Below are 22109 nucleotides of genomic sequence, written 5' to 3'. Positions count from 1 at the left end.
ATGAATGATTCCCCAGAACTACATTTTCCTAGCGTGGCAAAAAGAAAGTTCCAGTTGACTTTGTCAAATGCTTTTTCTGCATCTAATAATACTATAATTTTGTTGTTTTGTGGTTTGCTGATATTCATGATATTGAATGTATGTTATATGACAAGTGGTGTCCTTTAATAAAGGCAGTTGGATCTGGATAAATAAGATTTGAAATGACTGTTTCTAAACGTATAGCTTTGCTAATGATTTGGATGTCAGTGTTGATAAGGGATACCGGTCTGTAACTCGTGCATACTGAAGGATCTTTATTTGGTTCCAGTAAGTGCTGTGTTCAGTGGCTGATGAACTATTTTTAATTTCTGCTGTCATATCTAAACACTGTGGTGAAATGGTTGACCAAAAATGTTTGCAAAATTCTGTGGTGAACCCATCTAAACCTGGTGCTTTATTGTTTGGTAGTGTAAATAGTGCTGTTCATTTGTTAACGTTATGTTATGTTATGGAAAAATTGACTGTTCTATTTATCATTACGAACTTTATCAATATTGTACAGATTTTTGTAAAATTTCTGAAATGTTATGTTTATACCTTGTGGGGTATGAATAGTTTTGCTCTCATTCTTAATTATAGGTGTAAGTATTTTTTTCCTTGTTACGTTTCAGCAGATTGGCTATAGATACTTTCCTGATTTGTCATTAGGTTTAAAATGCATGAATCATAAAGGTTCTTTTTGAAATTATAATTTTTTATTTATAGTTTCTTCAAAATGACTCTTTGTTTGATTTATCTCATTTAAAATGTGTTGACATTGGTTTTGTGAATACATGTGGTGTAGTATTTTTCCATTTTTTCCCCTTATTATGTGGACTATGATATAATCTTCCCTCTCATTACTGACTTTTCTGTTCCCATAATGTTGTCGCCGATAGGTCAGGGGTGTTTTTTATGTCAATGAAGGATGCCCACTCTCTCTTAAAATAATCGTTCAGTTCTTGGTCTTGGAGTATTGATGGGTTAGCCATCTGTGTGTGGTTTTCATGTTTCCATTGTGATTAAGAGTGAGGGTAATTGGGACATTATCTGAAATGATAATGGGTTCTTGTTGTTGTGTTTGTTTTGTTTTTTGTTTCCAGCTATTTTGTCTATCATATACTGTTTTATAAATTCTGCTGAGCACCAGGTTTTCATCTGATTCGGAGCATTAGATTTGTCTAATATTGAATTAATAACTGTGTTGAAGTTTTCCCCTATGATCACATCTGATTGTGAGAACTCTGATAATATCAAGAAGTGTGAAAGAAGTTTTTATCCTCCATGTCTGGTCCATATATATTGGCAATAGTGATATCTTTACTGTTAATTGCAGAATTAATGATAATATATCTGCCTTCCAGTTATTATTTTATTGATGGTAAATGTTAGCTTCTTTCATATGAGGATAGCTACTCCTCTTTTTTTTTTGACCTATAAGATGAAGAGAAAATATGAGAGAATTGTGAAGTTTGTCGTTTCTTGTGTTCAGATTCTAGTAGGTCAGTTTCTTGTAATAGACATTAGTCAACTTTTTTTTTTTTTTAATTATTTAATATTTTGGATCTTTTGATTGGTGAATTAATGCCTCATACATTCCTGATATTATTTTGGTTGTTTTGATTGGTCAATTAATGCCTCATACATGTATTGTATTATCATATAATCTAGTATAGTTCATTTAATCCAGATATTTTTGCAGATTTCCTAGACATGGTTCGTAAGGTACAAGTTAATATGATATCATGTAACATTTAAGATAAGACTGACAAATTTGATAACATACAGCTGTAGTATGTACAAAAGTACAAAAAATAAGTGACATGGATTACAAAAAGTACATAGCATACATTAACGCTGGTGAGGAGCATGTTTATTAAGAGCGAGTTTCAGACACTTTGTTTTTGTTCATAAATGATTGGCGATCTAGTGATCCAGCATTATCAGGTTGTGACACTGTCACACAAGGGACATGTTTTAACTGCTCTATTTGTTACAGTGATTTTATGTATTATAGACAGAGGTGCACATCATTTTTTCAGCCTGGTTCTCATAAGAGAACCTGGAGATTTGGTTTGGTCCTCACACTGCATATACAGGTGCTGGTCATATAATTAGAATATCATCAAAAAGTTGATTTATTTCTCTAATTCCATTCAAAAAGTGAAACTTGTATATTATATTCATTCATTACACACAGACTGATATATTTCAAATGTTTTATTTCTTTTAATTTTGATGATTTAACTGACATCTTTGTGAAATCCCCCCCAGTTTTTTGAATAGGGTTTTGTTTCACAATCCTCTCCAGGGTGCGGTTATCCCTATTGCTTGTACACTTTTTTCTATGACATCTTTTCCTTCCCTTCGCCTTTTCTCTACTTAATGCGGCTTGGCACAGTCGATCTCTGTGAACAGCCAGGTCTTTTGCAATGGCCTTTTGTGTCAATGGTTTCTGCTTCTTGGACAACTGGCAAGTCATCTTCCTCTTCACAATACCCCATGATTTTTGTGGGGTAGCCTACAGAACTAAGACTGAGAGACGATTTAAAGGCTTTGCAGTGTGTGTTTGAGTTAATTAGCTGATTAGAAGTGTGGCACCAGGTGTCTTCAATATTGAACCTTGGACCTCAGAAAACACAGTGGACCAAATTTTCTGAGATGACTGGCACACCAAACCATCACTTGTGGAAACTTTTTTCCGTTAGTTGTCAGTTATCTTCATCAAAATTAAAAGAAATAAACATTTGAAATTTACTTTCATCTGTGTGTAATGACTTTGAACATAGTATACAAGTTCACTTTTTGAAAATAATTGAGTGAAATGACACAAAATCAACAGCTTTGATGATATTCTAATTATCTTGAGCCTGACTCCTGTAGCTGCAGTCCACTCTTTGTGAAAATTACATTTTTAAATAAACTTTGTTAAAAAAATCATAATAGTTATAATATTATTGCACTTTATTCTTTAGTTTTTTTTATTTATTAAAATAATAAACAGAAATAATAATCTGCAAAATATCATAAAAAATAAAAGGTAGGCCTAGTATGGACAATACAAACACAATTATTTTATAGTAAACTAAAAACTAAATGCTAGATATTTAAACTACTAGGTGTTTTTCGGTAACACTTTAGAATACGGTTTCTTACTTACTACATAACTAATAAGGAATTATTGAAGAACTGAACAGGGGATTTTTTCAGTAACACTTAACTCACTACTGTTAACTACTAAGAAATAGATAGTCTGTGTGTAATCAGTATGTAATATAATTCCATGATTGTGTTAAGTAACAGTTAGTTAATAAATAAACTTTTTAATGTATTCTAATTATATGACCTCCTGAAGCGTGACCCTACTATTAAATAAACTATTAGTTAAGGTCATAATAGTTATAATATTATTGCACTCATTGATTTAGTTAACTACTTATAAAACAGTTAAACTAAAATTAATGAATTGTGACCCTATCATAAAAATCTTAGGTAGCAGCAGCAGTACAAGTAGTATTAAATACAAACACAATTATTTTATAGTAAACTTAAAAATAAAATGCTAATATTTACTACTACTTTCGGTAACACTTTAGAATACTGTTTAGTATTAAATACAAACACTGTAACAGGTAATTTTTTGTAAGAAACTCACTACTGTTAACTACTAAGGAAGATATGTTAATTAATCAGTATGTAATACAATCCACGATTGTGTTAAGTAACAGTTAGTTAATCAGTAATGTATTCTGTCATACCTCTTGAAGAACTACTATTAACATCTACTAGTTAAGGTTCAAGATAAATAACTATAAAGTAACTACTAATGAACAGTTATACAAAAATTACATTGAATTGTGACCCTTTTATATAAATGTTATTAGCAAGCAGCAGCAGCAAGTAGTAGTAGTAGTCTAGTATGAAAATGCAATATTAATAAATGAAATAAATTTTATAGAGGTTTTGCCTGTCTAGTTAATTGTTTTGTAAGAAATCAGCTTCCAATAGGAACCCCACCACGACTTAATTTTAAATATTTTATATAGTACTGTAATGTGCCTCATCAGCATATACACATTACCATTAATTCAATTTCTGTTTGTAAGGCAAAGCCTGAGGAAAAGTGAAAACACGCGGGTAACCAATTAGTAAGTAATAAAGAATTATCAAATAATTCTGCAGGACTTATTTCGAAACCTGAAACATTAGGCCTGTTCTAAAGTGAAAATATTGGGAACCCATTAGTAATTAATAAATAATTATTAGATAATTCTGCTAGAATTACATAGAACCTGAAACAGTATTCTAAAGTGAACCTATTAGTAAATAATAATTACTACATCATTTTTGACTCAAATCAAACTTACATTCTAAAAAAAAAACTATAAAAGTAATTATAAACTATGTAAAATAACCAACACAACTTGTTTACGATCTTTATTTCAGATTAGAACATTTCTTAATACAGCATATTTTATTCCATTTTAACATGTATACTGCCCATATTTAAACTAATTTAACAAACATTTTATAATCAAAAGTAAGAAGCAAACAAAATGCATATTTCATTTCCATTATAGGCTAATAAGTGGACTGTAACAAAGTTGCTGCTGTAGTAGTACTTTGTACTTGTCCTTTTACTCAAGTAATTTTGAAAATGAATTGGCCTACTTATAATTTTACTGGAGTATTATTTTATTGGGGTATCTGTACTTTTACTCAAGTACTTGATTTGTGGGCCACAGCCTGATTATTATAGTGACTATTTGTGTATAAATGTTCAGTAGTAGTTATTTCATAGTTCTTTTTCTTGAACCTTAACTAGTAGATAATTAATAGTAGTTCTTCAGGAGGTATGACAGAATATATTAGTCACTGTTTAGCTAACTGTTACTTAACACAATCAAAAAATTATATTACATACTGATTAGTTAACACGTCTTCCTTAGGAGTTAACAGTAGTCAGTTAAGTCTTAATGAATAATCACCTGTTAGTTCTTCAATAATTCCTTATTAGTTATGCAGTAAGTCAGAAACAGTATTCTAAAGTGTTACCCTACTTTCTTTGTTTGCCTCTTTAAGAAGAATCGCTTTATGTATTCCCCAGTTGTAAGTCGCTTTGGAATAAATAAATAAAAGTGTTTTTGTCATTTTCAAAGTAAGTCATTTAATTTTTTAAGTAATATGCGCTTCCGGATTTAGTGCTCCAGCGGATTAAAGACCATCAGTGAATGAATGTCACAGTTTTGCATTGTGCTTCGAAAACGGCATGGGATAGCCTATGTTTATGCTTTCCGTTTGAAAAGAAATCTTATATAGTACAGATTGTTGATCTAAAATGGCAATTGTGTATTAACAGCTGTCAACCATGTCAGTACACAAATATGCTGTCAAAACTTATTTATAGAGCACATTTTTTATTTTGGTCACGCATACAGACCTGCGGACCACTTATGTGCACCCCTGATTATAGAGTTTTAATTGGTTTACGTGTTCTTTCTTCAATTTTATGCCTCTTATCTGTTTTAGTGTGTGTATATGTCTTCAAGAACTGTATGGTTGGCTTGTCAGGTGATCAGTGAAGCAGGAGCACTATAAAAAGAGCAGCATGGCAGACAATGAGAGAGGCCATTAACAGCTTCCATTCACACCCGGACTGTGGAGTTACTGTTATTGGACTTACCTTTCCAGACACTTGCAGCCACTTGGATTTCACTCAGATTGGATTGTATATACACTGCTGGACACTCACATTGGGATTCAACAACACACGGTGATTCTTGGACTGTTTTTAGGGTATGGACAAACTTCCTGAATTCTTTTAACAGACTGAGTCTACCTGGTTTTATTGTGTTGTTTTAAAGTCTTTCATTGTGAAGCTGTAAATACACCAATCTTATTAACCATATTTCTGTTTTATGTCATTCATTTAACACATTTTAACTCTCACACAGAAAAGTCAGACACCATTTCAATTTTAGTAACCCAGCCCCCTGGGCTGAGTGATACAAGGTGTTAAGTCAAGAAAGAAAAAACCTTGGGAGAAACCAGGCACAGTCGGTTGGGCAGTTCTCCTCTGGTCAGATGAAACCAGCATGTTGTGGTTTAATTCCAGGCTGCAACACAGGTCAGATTGTGCAGATAACTTGTCTGGTTTCTGTGGTCTTGTGCCGATGGTCATCAAGGTGATGAGGTCTTCACAGCAGATCTGTAGAAGTCATCTCTAGGTGCTGATCCACCATCTTTAATATAGATTTAAACTGACAGAGTGTGTCTGCCTCCTGAACAACGCTAGGTAGATTGTTTTAGACTTTGGGTGCTAGATAGGGAAAGGATTTACAAATGCTGGAGACATGGTTTTCAAAGGAAAGATTGCTATCAAATAGCTGACCTAGGTTCCTAACTGATGATGAAGAATAAACAGAGCAGCCATCAAGTGCTAGACAGTGTTTTAGGTTATTACATGCAACCCTTTGTTTTGCATGTAAATGTTAGCCGCAGGACATTTCTAGTTATCCAGTTTTTTTTATATATATCAACTATGCATCCCGTTAGTTTTGCAAATTGGTATGTTTTGACAGGCCGCAAAGAAACATGGAGTTGAGTGTCATCAGCATAACAATGAAAGCTAACAGCATGTTTCTCGATGATATCTCCCAAGGGTAATATGTAAAGTGTGAAAATCAATGGTCCTAATACTGAGCCTTGTGGTACTCCATACCACACTTGTGATCGATTTGATATCTCGTCTTTCACTGCTACGAATTGAAGGGGGTCAGATAAGTAAGATCTGAACCATGACAATGCAATTCCACTAATGCCAACATAATATTGTAGTCTACTCAAAAGAATGTTGTGGTTGATAGTGTCAAATGCAGCGCTGAGATCCAGTAGCACTAATAGAGAAATACAACCACGATCAGATGATAAGAGCAGGTCCTTTGTAACTCTGATGAGAGCCGTCTCAGTGCTATGATACGGTCTAAATCTTGACTGGAAATCTTCACAAATACCATTTCTATCTAAGAAGGAACATACCTGACAGGATACTGCCTTTTCTCGTATTTTTGATAGAAAAGGGAGATTTAAGATCAGTCTATAATTAATTAATTCTCTAGGATCAAGGTGGGTTTTTTTTTTTAATGGGAAGCCCAATAGCCAATTTGAAGGTTTTAAGCCTAGTTAGCAACATATTGTGTATGTTATACATATATGAGGTTATGAGGACATCTAGTGGTCATCTGATTTAATGACATCCAGAGTCACGTATGTATGCTTTGTTACTGAAGTCAGTTGAATAAAAAGTTATGTGATGGCGCAGGGGCTCGTGTTCGTCTGTCTGTCTAAAGAACAGAACATGGTGTCAGAATAAAACTGATATAAACGCAGAAAAAGAGGATGGCACAGTTACAGCCACCACCGCTGTTTATTCTGCAAGGAAATCTCTCGAAAAATTGGAAGAACTGGATACAGAGGTTTGAACTTTTCTCGCTAGCTAGCGGAGTAGCAGAGAAGTCTGAGACGGTGCAGTGTGCTACATTTCTTCACGTGGTGGGGGAAGAGGCCATAAAAGTATGTAATACATTTGAGTTCTCAGAAGAGGAGAGACATAAAATACAAGTACTAAAAGACAAGTTTAAAAATTACTGTGAGCCTTGAAAAAACCTACCGTACATCAGACAGGTGTTTTTCACGTGATCGCAAGGGCCTGCAGAAACAATCGACATGTACGTCACTGATCTGAAAAGCAAAGCAAAAGTCTGTGAGTTTGGTGATCTGCACAATTCATTAATTTGTGATAGGATTGTATGTGGCATAAGAGAGGATCAACTAAAAGGCAGACTTCTAAGAGATACGGATCTCACATTGGAAAAGGCCATAGACATTTGCAGGGCCAGCGAGTCAGATGAAAGCACTCAATGATGAAGTAAATGTATACAAAGTTGAATCCATAAAGCCAGAGAAAAGAGACACCAAATCAGAGCAGACGTCAGTGATGAGAAAGGAATGCAGCAGATGCGGCAACAAAGCGCGAGTACAGAAAATGCCCAGCCTACGGGAAAACATGTAAGTCTTGTCAGAAGAAAAATCATTTTGCAAAGATGTGTAATACCAAAGACCTGCAGAGTCAGAGTAAAAGAATGCATGTGATTAAACAAGATGGTAACATGTTTATTGGTACGGTAACAGTGGAAAAATTTTGTGAAGATTTGTAGTATAAGAGTGCAGGAGATTAAGAATGTACTGTAATGTCTATTGACTCAAGTAAGGAGGATGAACAATGGGTTGAGACAATCCAGATAAACAAGAATGATGTAAAAGTGACACTGGATACAGGAGCTGGATTTTATAAGTTGCTTAACATAGCAGGGAGACTGCAGAGGTCAAGCTGCAAACTTGTTACATATTCTGGACACAAGATGGAGCCACTGGGCAAGAAAGCACTGAATTGTGTGTACAAAGGACAGAAATACAAAATCCTGTTTGAAATAATGAAGCACCTGCCATTCTAGGACGATCTGCATGTCAAAAAATGGGCATGATTAAAAGACTGTATGAAATTGAAAAGAGCAGTGACATTCTCAAGGATTTTGACAATCTATTTGAAGGATTAGGCTGTTTACCAGGAGAACACCACATACAAATTGATCCAAATATCAGACCAGTTGTGCACATGCCAAGAAGGATACCTGTAGCTCTGCGAGAGAAAGTGGTTGAAGAACTACAAAGAATGGAGCAGATGGGGGTCATCGCAAAGCAAACTGAGCCAACTGAATGGGTCAACAGCATGGTAACTGTAGTTACATTGAAGAAAATGCGCATTTGTATGGATCCTTAAGATCTCAATCTGGCAATAAAAAGAGAACATTATCCAATGCTGACAGTAGAAGGTGTGGTCTCAAGAATTCCGAATGCAAAGTACTTTTCTGTGCTAGATGCAAATCAAGGGTTTTGGCAGATAAAGCTGGATCATGAAAGTTCAAAGCTTTGCACAATGAACACGCCAATTGGGCGATACCATTTTCTTAGGTTACCTTTCGGTATATCCTCAGTGTCAGAAGTCTTTCAGAGATCCATTGCACAAATGATAGAAGGACTGGAAGGTGTGGCAAATATCATCGATGACTTGCTGGTGTGGGGAGACTCCATTCAAGAGCATGATGAAAGGCCTATAAAACTGCTGGAATGTGCAAGAAAAAACAGTTTAAAACTCAACAGGAACAAGTGCAAAATAAGAATGACAGAGATCAAATACATAGGACACATACTGAGTGCTCAAGGAGTTAAGCCAGATGAAGAAAAGGTAAGGGCAGTGACTGAAATTCCACCATCACAAAGCAAGCAAGAACTGCAAACATTTCTTGGAGTAGTGCAATATCTGGCAAAGTTCATTCCCAATATGTGTGACATAAGTGCACTTTGAGGAAATTGCTGGAGAAAGAGACAGAGTGGCACTGGGAGGATGCTCAACAGCAAAGTTTTGAAAAACTGAAATATTTGGTTACTCAAAGTCCTACTTTGAAATTCTTTGATGTGAGCAAACCGGTAACATTTCGTAGATTCCAGTTCAGAAGGAATAGGAGCTGTGATTCTGCAAGAAGGGAAGGCCAGTGGCTTATGGCTCGAGAGCTCTGAACGACTGTCAGCGTAGATACGCACAAATTGAAAAGGAGTTGTTAGCCATAGTTTATGGATGTGATAAATTTCACCAGTATGTGTACGGAAAGGAAATCACGATTGAAAGTGATCACAAGCCATAAGAGAGAATATTTAAGAAGCTGCTGCATCAGGCTCCTATGAGATTACAAAGAATGCTTCTAAGACTACAGAGATACAATCTGAAGGTGATGTACAAACCTGGTAAGGAACTATACATAGCAGATGCTCTAAGTCATGCTTATCTACAAGAACAGAAGGAAAATCTGCTGGAAGAGGATCTAGCAGTGAACTGGATTACATCACAACTTCCTATTACAGAACAGAAACTGGATGCTTTTAAAAAAGCAACAGCAGAGGATGCAGAGATGCAAATGTTAAAAAGGCAGTGCTGAATGGATGGGCGAAAGAACGATCTATGATGCCAGATCAATACAGCAATACTGGACATTTTGAGAGGAAATCAGTTATGAAGATGGTCTGTTATTTAAAGCAAATAAGCTAATTTTTCCAAATCAGCTAAGACAGAAAATGATCAACAAAATACATGAGTCACTCAAAAAAGAGCCATTGTTCCAACATGAAGTGCCAGGACGCAAGTGGGAAAAAATAGGTACAGACATTTTTTACCATAGAGGTTCAGCATTTCTGTTATGTGTGGACTACTTTTCAAAGTACATTGAGGTAAAACTACTCAGGGACACGACAAGCTGTGGAGTCATCAGGGAAATGAAATCCATCTTTGCAAGACATGGAATTGCAGATATAGTAGTATCTGACAATGGACCTCAGTATGCAAGTGCTGAATTTTCAAGTTTTGCAGAGGAATGGGGATTCAAGCATGTGACTTCAAGTCCTGGTTATGCACAGTCTAATGGACAAGCCGAGAGAGCAGAGCAAACAGTGAAAAATCTCTTGAAGAAAGCGCAGAGTAGTCAGTGTGATCTGTACATAGCACTACTGGAGTACCGTAACACACCAATGGAAGGGATAGGATTATCACCTGCACAATTACTAATGGGGAGACGTCTCAGGACAAAGCTACCAACATCATCTGCATTGCTTACCATGAAGACAATGTCGCAAGTGCATGAGCAACTTAAGCAGAGACAGAAGAAACAGAGGCAGTACTACGACACGATGGCCAAATACTTACCTGATCTGCAACCTGGAGAAGGAATAAGGATGCAAAAGGGAGATTCATGGAAGCCAGCTGTTGTTCTGGAAAAGCATGAACAGCCACGTTCTTTTATAGTAAAGACTCCTGATGGAAAGCTGTTCAGACGAAATCACAGACATTTAAGAAAAACAAGAGAAACAGACTCTTCAACATTTGAGAAAAGCATTGACATGGATACTAATAGTCAGCAGTCAGTTGATGCATCACAGAGCAATGCACTTGACAGTAAGGACATTTCAAATGAAAGAAATGGTAATGAAAGCCTAGAGAAAGAGCAAGCTTACCGTACAAGATCTGGAAGAATTGTAAAAATACCTGAAAAATACAAAGACTGAGAGTTAATACAATGTATGTGCATTGTTGGATGTGTAATAAGTTGAAATGCAATAGTTTATGAGCATAAATGCATTTGTGAAAATGTGTTGAATAATTTTGTAGTTATGCTGAAAGTTTGGTAAATGAAACTCAAATATTGTGTTTAAAAGTTTGTGCAGAAGTTCTATGCATCAGTATAAAGGAATATACTTGTAGCATATTGTGTATGTTATACATATATGAGTTTATGAGGACATCTAGTGGTCATCTGATATAATGACATCCAGAGTCACGTGTGTATGCTTTGCTACTGAAGTCAGTTGAATAAAAGGTTATGTGATGGCGCAGGGGCTCGTGTTCGTCTCTCTGTCTAAAGAACAGAACATAGTTCACTCTACATGACTTAAAAAGTTGGTAGATTGCCGTGCGGTTCAGACTACACGGCATCCTGGCTGTCTTTAAGTTGTTGTGGTGTTCACACTACGCGACACTACGTAAATGATCCGCATAAGGTGCTCACACACTACACAAGCTGACAACAACTCTGTCACGCAAGACTATCCCGTCCCCAAACCACGTTTGGTCAAGAAAACACACGCGATAAGTTGAATGGGAATGATGCAAAACAACAAATGAAACATTAGTTGTTTATTTGAAAAGGATCATCAGGAAGGAATAAGTGCTGCAAGCTGTTTGCGCGAAGAAAATATTCGCTCCATTTCTTGTGTCAAATCTTTTCTTAAAGCCGTGTTGCTGCTGCTGTTTTTCTTCCTCTGACCTCAACCCATGCCTTGCTCTCTCATTGGCTGTAGCTCATCACTGCACCTGACACCATGTGATGTTGAGTTGGCCGACCGGTCCAGATATTTAGCATGCTAGAAATTTGTTTGGCGTCTGTGAGGCGTCGGCTACGTGTCAGCGAACCTCTTTGATGCGTCGGTGAGTAGTTCACACAAAGATTTCCGAGCACTGATTTTCCACAGATAACAACCCGACCTGTCAGGCGAGCTCGTTAACATGCAAATCAGGCTTAAAATCCTATAATGTGAACTAGGCATTAGGGACATATCCTAAAGACACTGATTAATTAATGACATTAATAATATTCAGAAGAGGATCTATGGCTTCTGGAAGCACCTCTTTTAGTAGCTTAGATGGAATAGGGTCTAATATACATATTGTAGGTTTTGATGAGTTTCCATGAAAAATACTGACTGGTTGCCTGCAGAGACATTCTTTTCACTCTATTTCAATATAAGTATACAGGGTTGGTAGCTGTAGCTGGTTATTAGGGTGTGGTTAGGAAGTTGGTAGGTCACTACATATTGGCTCCTTGCCTGTCTGAGTCAAATGAGCCCAACCCCAAGATTCTATGACATTCTAATGTTAAGTTGGATCACAGTTTCTGTGGCACGTAAACCTTCACCTACCCTACATGCACAGTACTTAACAGAACACCCTACTTGTTATCCGACAGCAGCACTAATTTAATTCTGTACCAGACCCATTTGATGTAAAGACCACAAATATAACCAAATGTGTATTACAGTTTTATTTAAATTATTATTAATTTGAACAAATGTACATACAACATAGGCTATGAAAGATCCTTTACTTCAGGAAAGGAGAGGTGTGATAATATAGAGAATGTGCAGGTATTTCATTAGTCAGGTGATTGTTGTGGAGAGTGAAGGGGCCAGACATGCTGGACAATCAGGATGTGATTCATGGAAAGAGGTAAGAAGAGCAGAACCCATGATCATTCCATATCATTCCCAGTCTACCAGATATTCTAGATGGCCACTACGGCATCGGTAATCTGATCTCTCATGATTTGCTTAGACAGCTGCTTCTTCCAGGATGAGATGTGGGGGGGTCCTCAATGGGTAACTTAAAATCATAGGTGACGGGGTTGACTTGGCAGACGATGAAACGCTTATCTTCTTGCAGGGCAGGTGTACATTGAGGTCTCTGGTGGAGAGCAACACCTTTTGCCTGGGTTGATATTTTTGCATTTCGGTCCGCTGGGCATCACCAAGACCCTTCTGGTGGCACACCGCCCTTTGAAGATTTCGAGCCCAGGGATTCAGGGATTGTGTGTGCTGCCCACACATACACCTGAAGATTTCGAGCCGCACTGGGAGCGCCAGAGATCAGGGAATGACCTCCATAGTCAAGACAGGACAGGCAGACTGTTCAGGGCAGACAAACAGTTCGGGCATGACCTCCATGGTCATGATGGGACAGACAGACAGTTCAGGGTAGATAGACAGCTCAGGGCAGAGAAAAAAAAAAGTTCAGGCACGACCTACATGGTCGTGATGGGGCAGGCAGAGTTCAGGACATACAGTTCAGAGCAGACGAACAGTTCATAAACAGCCTCCATGGCCGTATCAAGACAGGCAGAGAGTTCAGGAGACAGAAGAGGAGGTATTTCGGAATAAGTCTATTAAATCCCCCAAGTCCATTAGCAGCTCACCCTCAGCGGTGGCACAGTGGGCAGGGCTTTCCTCCACGCCCCTTACTCTCCACTATACAATCCTGCGTGGCAGGCATTGTTGCTGGCTCACACACCTGGTCAGATATTCCATGAAGCTCTGGGGCAATCTTCAGCTCTGTCGCCCTCTCTGGTGATGGCTCGTTGGTCACGGCAGGCTTTGGCTCTCCATCTGCGGTGGGCTCTGGCAAAAGCTCTGTGCTCCTGCTCCACGCAGCAGGATGATGTGGGTCCGGAGTGGGGCTGGAGAGTTCCTCATCAGCTTGGCAGACAGTGAACTGAAAACAAAAGACTTTCAAAAACAAGAAAACAAATGAGGGGAAATGTGCCGCTTAACGTCCTGTTTGGTCGGATTCTCTGTCACACGCAGGTGCACTCAAAACACTTATGAAGATGATGAAGGTAAAATTATATTTAATATTACACAAAGCCGGTAAATCCAAAAGAGGAAGACTTAGCACACATGAAAACGTACTAGAAAAGATACTAGAAAAGGTAGTATCCTCACAATTAAATTCTTTCTTAGAGAAAAATGGTATCTGTGAGGATTTACTGAGACTGCTCTAATTACAATTAGAAATGACCTGCTCTTATCATCTGATCGTGGTTGTATCTCTCTATTAGTGCTATTGGATCTTAGTGCTGCGTTCGACACTATTGACCACACTATTCTTTTGCATAGACTAGAAAACTTTGTTGGCATTAATGGAAGTGCATTAGCATGGTTTAAATCATACGTATATGACCGCCATCAATACGTAGCAGTGAATGAAGAGGTATCATATCGATCACAAGTGCAGTATGGAGTACCTCAAGGCTCAGTTCTAGGGCTCTAGTTACTCTTCATGCTTTACATGTTACCCTTGGGAGATATCATCAGGAAACACACTGTTAGCTTTCACAGTTAAGCTGAAGGTACTCAGCTCTATATTTCTTTGTAGCCCAGCAAAACACACCAATTTGAAAAACTAACGGAATGGATAGTCGATATAAAAAACTGGATGACGAATAATAAATTACTGCTAAATTCTAAAAAAAAAACAGAGGTGTTAATTATAGGACCTAAAACCTCTGCATGTAATAACCTAGAATGCTGTCTAAGATTTGATTGCTGTTCTGTCAATTCTTCGTCATCAGTTAGGAACCTAGGTGTGCTATTTGATAGCAACCTTTCCTTAGAAAGCCACATTTCTAGCATTTGTAAAACTGCATTTTTCCATCTCAAAAATATATCTAAATTATGGCCTATGCTCTCAATGTCAAATGCAGAAATGGTAATCCATGCATTTATGACCTCAAGGATAGATTATTGTAATGCTTTATTGGGTGGTTGTTCTGCACGGTTGATAAACAAACTGCAGCTGGTCCAAAATGCAGCAGCTAGGGTTCTTACTAGAACCAGGAAGTATGATCATATTAGCCCGGTCCTGTCAACACTGCATTGGCTCCCTGTCAAACATCGTATAGATTTTAAAATCTTGCTTATTACTTATAAAGCCCTGAATGGTTTAGCACCTCGGTATTTGAATGAGCTCTTGTTACATTATAGTCCTCCACGTGCGCTGCGTTCTCAAAACTCTGGCAATTTGATAATACCTAGAATATCAAGATCAGCTGCGGGCGGCAGATCCTTTTCCTATTTAGCGCCCCAAACTCTGGAATAACCTACCTACCATTGTTCGGGAGGCAGACACACTCTTGCAGTTTAAATCTAGATTAAAGACCTATCTCTTTAACGTGGCTTACACATAACACACTAATACGCTTCTAATATCCAAATCCGTTAAAGGATTTTTAGGCCTGCATTAATTAGGTAAACCAGAACCGGGAAACACTTCCCATAACACCCGATGTACTTACTACATTGTTAGAAGAATGGCATCTACGCTAATATTAGTCTGTTTCTCTCTTATTCCGAGGTCACCGTAGCCTCCAGATCCAGTCTGTATCCAATTCAGAGGGTCACTGCAGTCACCCGGATCCAGTATGTATCCAGCCCAGATGGTGGATCAGCACCTAGAAAGGACCTCTACAGCCCTGAAAGACAGCGGAGACCAGGACTAGAGCCCCAGAGACAGATCCCCTGTAAAGACCTTGTCTCAGACGACCACCGGGACAAGACCACAGGAAACAGATGATTCTTCTGCACAATCTGACTTTGCTGCCAGCCTGGAATTGAACTGCTGGTTTCGTCTGGTCAGAGGAGAACTGGCCCCCCAACTGAGCCTGGTTTCTCCCAAGGTTTTTTCTCCATTCTGTCACTGATGGAGTTTTGGTTCCTTGCCGCTGTTTCTTCTGGCTTGCTTAGTAGGGGACCCTTTCATTTACAGCGATATTGTTGACTTGATTGCAAATTATTGCACAGATACTATTTAAACTGAACTGAGATGAATGACATCACTGAATTCAATGATGAACTGCCTTTAACTGTCATTTTGCATTATTGACACACTGTTTTCCCTAATTAATGATGTTCAGTTGCTTTGACACAATCTTTTTTGTTTAAAGCTCTACATAAATAAAGGTGACGACTTGACTTGACTATGTTGCTGTTTCTGACTGGAGATAATTAGGTTTAATATTTACATTAACATTCAGACTTTTTTAAAAAAGATTTAATTAAAAAGTACAGTTCACGTTTATATTACATTTTACTTTGATTTACCTAAAATATTTTCAAGGCGGTACAGGCAGATATTTGTCCTCCTTTATTGTCTGCACTTTGTGGAACGGAACTGTCTGTGTTTCAGAGCATGTACAAGAATAAAATTTAGAACGGAACTGTCTGTGTTTCAGAGCATGTACAAGACTCTCAGACCCTTGGTGCATACAGATAACACTTACAGTAGAATATTAAATACAGATATAAAATATAAAGTACAACTATACAAATATACAAATAGGTAATGTAAAAAGAAAGATAAGTAAAGCAACACAAGGCACATGGCAGATAGAGTGAAAACCAGTAAAGTAAACAGTGGCAGATATAATGATTGTAGTGCAAAAGAGCTTATGTAGTGTGGTTAAAGTGTCAGTGCTGAATGAGGTAGTGAGCAGACCGATGCTGCACAAAGTGACTGGTGCAGGTCCCAGTGTGTTAGAGGGAGCTGGGGGGGGGGGGGGGGGGGGCGAGGTTCAGAGTTCAGTGGTTCTGTCAGTGGATCAACAGCTTCCTGACAGATAGGCAGCAGCTAGTGAGGCTGGGAAAATACACATCCAGCACCCGTACAATCAGCAATGGAGCTTCTCTGGGTTGTGTTCTCTCCCCACTGCTCTTCTGACTGTACACCAACGACTGCACGTCTAAGGACCCCTCTGTCAAGCTCCTGAAGTTTGCTGACGACACCACACTCATCGGCCTCATTCAGGACGGTGACGAGTCTGCTTACAGGAAGAAGGTTAAAGAGCTGGCTGTCTGGTGCACTCTCAACAACCTGGAGCTCAACATGCTCAAAGCAGTGGAGATGATCGTGGACTTCAGGATAAAACCCTCCTGCTCTCCCCCCACTCACCATCATGAACAGCACTGTGACTGCAGTGGAGTCATTCATTCTCTCAGGACCTGAAGTGGGACATTCACATTGACTCCATTGTGAAAAAGGCCTCAGCAGAGGTTGTACTTCCTACGTCAGCTGAGGAAGTTTAACCTGCCACAGGAGCTGCTGAAACAGTTCTACTCCGCCATCATTGAATCCGTCCTCTGCACTTCAGTAACTGTCTGGTTCAGCTCAGCTTCTAAATCTGACCTCAGAAGACTACAGAGGGTAGTCCGGACTGCTGAGAGAATCATCGGTACAACCCTCCCTTCTATTCAAGAACTGTACTTATCCAGAGTGAGAAAAAGGGCTGGCAAAATCACTCTGGACCCCTCACATCCAAAATCACTCTGGACCCCTCTGTTTGAACTGTTGCCGTCTGGCCGACGCTACAGAGCTCTGAGCACCAGAACGACCAGACACAGGAACAGTTTCTTCCCCCAGGCAGTCCATCTAATGAACACTTGACAATAACTCTGGAACACACTACACCATTTATACACACATACACTTAACACACATACTTAGTCTACACTTCAAATTTGCACATAATATACCTGTACATAGAAAACTGCCTATTGTATTAATATACCTGCACATACAATTGTCAATTTGTATATTGTTATTCCTTACCTACTTATTTGTATTTTTTATTCTTTTATTATGTGTTTTTTGTTCTGTTGTTATCATTCTGTTGCACTGCGGAAGCTTCTGTCATGAAGACAAATTCCTCGTATGTGTAAACATACCTGGCAATAAAGCTCATTCTGATTCTGATTCTGCCACAGGCTCCGAGTGTCTCTGCTGTTGCTGAAACGATGGGCTATCCTCCTGGAGTACTGTGTATTAGTGTCTCTTATGCTGTGTGATGGCTTGGCCCTAGCGGTCCTCAGGCCCCCCTCGTCTCCAGCTCTGAAGGCAGCGTTCCGCGTCTCCAGGAGTCTGTAGACCTCCCCTGTCATCCACAGCTTCTGGTTGGCCTGGACAGTGATGGTCTTTGTGATCGTTACATCTTCAATAGACTTGGTGGTGTAGGCAGTGACAGTCTCTGAGTACTCCTGGAGGTCAGTGGTGTTATTGTATGTGGCAGCCTGCTCAAATATATTCCAGTCAGTGGTGTCAAAACAGTCTTGAAGAGCCTCTGACGACCCTTCCGGCCACACTTCTATCTGTTTGTGAACTGTTTTGGCGACTTTAACGAGCTGTCTGTATGCAGGCATTAGCATGACAGTGATGTGGTCTGAGGTACCAAGGTGGGGGAGGGGGAGGGCTTTGTAAGCTCCCCTCTGGGTGGTGTACCTCGTGTTGGAAATTTAATGTGTAGGTGTATTTTTGGGAACACTCTGAAGTCTGCATGGTTGAAATCCCCAGCTATGATGAGAAAAGCATCAGGGTGGGTGGGCTGTTTTGTTGGTGTTTTTTTACTAACTGCTGATGTGCTTTATTTATACATTTCTGCAATCCACACTTCAGTTTGTGTGATTTGTTACTGACTTTCATACTAATGTTTACAGCAGGCTTATTTGTCAGTGTTATATTTTGACATAATAATTACATGTTTACAAGCCTGGAAGTTTAACAAATCAGTCAATATACTACTGTGATTGTAGTTGTTAAATAAAAATGTCATTCATATAAATTCATGCATCACCTATTTTTATAGCAACATAAAGGCCTGGCCTACAGAAAAGAACAGTTTATGTTAAATATATCTAATAATGATTAATTGCTTGTCTTTGTTGAATAATACAGAACATAAAGAGCTTAAAAAATTGCATATTAAATCGCAATATTGGTAAAAAAGAAAAAGAAAAAAAAAAAAGGATTGCAATTAGATTCTTTTCCTTTTTCGTTATGGTTTAGGCTTAAGCTATGGTTATGTTTACCTTGGACCATGGAAATAGTGGAGCCGGTAGTGGACTACGCACTAGAAGGACATGAGGGTGAAGAATGCTCTCCAGACCCAGGAGACGAATTGTGGTCCGTGATCAGATAGTAAATCAGTATATAAGCCAACAAAAAATTGCCGGCTGCTGATGCCAAACTAATTCTGCTAAATCAAATGAAGAACAAATAATCACTTATTTCTGAACACATCCCTGGAGACAATGTTTTTCCACAAGTCTTGAGCCCTTTACTAGTATGTCTTACTTGTACATATTCAAACTCTACACATGATTGGCATTAGGGAGTTTTTATTCAGATGGTATATATTAAGTTCAACATGGTGTGCCCAATTTACTCACTGCATCTGCAACAGTAGTTTTCTCTCGGAAATGCAAGTGAAATCCTCACACTGTTGAGCCCTGAAAATTACATTTTTTTTCAGTTGGCAGGACTCTCAAGTATTTCAGTAGTGTTTGCAGCACATTGAGGACAGAAAAGCAAAGCAAATAAAAACAACCCCCATTGTCTTTATTTAATAAGACATTTTACAGTAGTCACTCTTACAGTAGCTGCCTTGGTTTTTTTCCCCATAGTTTCACATATTCTATCACATGGATCAATGCAAAGGAGGAAATATATATATTTATATATGAACACCCAAAACAAGAAATTTTGGCAAGATATTACAATAACATGATTTCAGCCCTGTGCATTCAACAGGGTGTATGTTTGGTTCATACATGGCAATTACGTTTGGTGGGCTATGAATCTGCAAAAAAACATGGTCAGATGAAAGAGGAACTGTATTGAAAACCTAGTCAATTTTTTCAACTTGAATTCTTCGTACTGATTCCAGAAATGATCAACAACTCAGTGTTTGATATGCAACTATAAACTGCACACAGGTATTTCCCAATGTGCAAGAACGTCTTTTAAATGCAAACCGCGCCAAACTTGAAATCTAAAAACAACAACATAAAAAAAAACAAAAGAACATAGCAACTACATTGTCGGGGTCACTTTAAAGAGACGCTGTTTGTCTACTGCCATCAAACACTTTAAACTGCCATGTATTGGACCCAATACTGAATAAAAGTGTGCAAGGAATACAGTCAGTGAAAGGTGTCGACATGCATCGCATTCTGGAGGAAAGCAGCTGCAGAGCTCACCGAACGATGAAGGAAAGTTGTTTTCGAGGCTCCCTGGTAGAGGCCTGTTCAATAGTTCAACAGAGAAGACGGAACTGATGATGACGACTTCAGTCGGGAACATGTGAGGAGCTTCCCACGAGTCACGACTGTTAAAGCCTAGCGAGACCCTTCCTGCTCAAAGCGATGTTCAGAGAACCATTAAAAGCCAGGATGGCAGGTGAGAAGAATGCGTATGCAGAATATGTGTGGTTAACAGTGTGATAACACTGAATATGGACGGACACACCAACTGTTTCATTCTCTAATACGTTTTCAAATGAATTGGCCACAAAGCATTTTTCTTCCCCGTTTCCTAACAGCGAGATTTTTCTCCATATCTGAGCTCGGACCATGCCGGGTGTAAAGGTGAGCTGCTTTAACGACCCGACCGAACGACTGCAAACCAATCCAACCGATATGTGATCAACGCAAGCCGAACCTCTGCAGGAATCTACAGCAACATTATATAAGACAGAGCTGAGCAGCTCAGAGCAGCTACTGGAGCCTAGCGTGAAGCGTAGATCCGTGCCCTGCAGGAATGAAGAGGGGAAGGACACGGGACAGTCAGCGTATGGCACGAGTGAAGAGAAGGGAACACCGAGCACACCATCAGAGCCATCACCCAACCCTTAACACTGTTCACACCTCCAAAAACTGATCCTCCATGGTCAGCGAGTCTCAGGAAACACGTAAAACACGTCTGGGACACGCCACCCCAAAATCAAAGCCAAGCCTGATTTTAGGACCAGAAAGATTTTTAAGCACTTTTCCTCCTGATTCTGAACCTCTCAAATCTAGTGTGAAATGTTGTTGAGGATTCATAGGGACTGGGGGTTAAATGTGCCGACTGGGAATGAAATCATGTCATAATGCAGAAAAAGTCTTAACGGTCCCAAAGTGGGCTTTATTTTATTTATGCTAAGAAGACAAACAAGTCAAATCTGTTTTGATTCGGGGGTGAACACTTCTCCTGTGTTTGAGATGACCTCTCCAGAGTAGGATACATTCTGCATCGGGACAGAGCTGTGCTGGGGTCAGGAGGGGCATTTACAGCAAACTACTAATCTGTACACACACTCATTACTGGTACGGAATATCTATGTGGAACTGATTTCTCCATTCACGAATGGTAGATCCAGAAATAAAACAGAAACAGAACAAAAAAACAGCAAAGAGTCTCTGATTTACAAATGTTCTTTCCATTGACACTGTTGCGAGTCTCTTGCGGTAGTGTTGTGGGTGAGCAGGAGCCTTTAGCTGTTCTTGAGCAGGAGTCTGTCTTCGGCCGAGGGGAAGCAGTGCAGCTGGCAGACGTCTGGAGCGAGCAGGCCGCAGGAGCGCAGGTCCACACTCTGCAGCGAGGCGCAGCGGCGCAGCAGCGGCAGACACTGCTCCGTCACCTTCACACAGCCTGAAACACAGCGCCACATTTCACACAAACTACGTTCAGTTCAGTCCTCCTTCCTCCTGAGGTCTGGCCTGACTCCTCACCTTTCCAGTCAAATCACTCTATCTTTCTCACTGATAAGGAGTTTTTTGTCAGTGTGTCACATGCAGACGATGACATGAAGCGGCCGATGCAATACAAACATATCTTTTCAGGTTTGATGGTGATCAGAACAAGTCATTTCTAGATATTTGTTAAAGGGTTACTCCACCCCTAGCGGAGAGAAGAGTTTACATCAACTTGAATAATGACTTAAATATTCATCTGTAAGATAAGTTAGTGTTTTATTCACAATTTAAGATATTTTGGATGAAAACCGGGAGGCCTGTGACTTATGAAAAATTTTTCATTTTGGGGTGGAGTATCCCTTTAAACTTAC

The 22109-nt window shown here is 39.0% G+C and overlaps 1 protein-coding gene across 4 annotated transcripts in view; it reads right to left on the bottom strand.

Moving 5' to 3' along the window:
- Positions 1–19384: 19384 nt before the first annotated feature.
- The window catches only part of LOC109088643 (F-box/LRR-repeat protein 19-like), a 20444-nt gene continuing 17719 nt past the window's right edge, over positions 19385–22109 (bottom strand). For all 4 annotated transcript variants that reach the window (XM_042776114.1, XM_042776115.1, XM_042776118.1 and 1 more), the window contains exon 11: positions 19385–21694. In XM_042776114.1, coding sequence (XP_042632048.1) covers positions 21537–21694 — 158 coding nt within the window. In that variant the 3' untranslated portion in view covers positions 19385–21536. The remainder of the gene's footprint in view (positions 21695–22109) is intronic.

The sequence above is a fragment of the Cyprinus carpio genome, chromosome A19 (assembly GCF_018340385.1).
Source record: "Cyprinus carpio isolate SPL01 chromosome A19, ASM1834038v1, whole genome shotgun sequence".
NCBI classification, from domain to species: Eukaryota; Metazoa; Chordata; class Actinopteri; order Cypriniformes; family Cyprinidae; genus Cyprinus; species Cyprinus carpio.
This window is presented reverse-complemented; position numbering and strand designations above follow the sequence as displayed.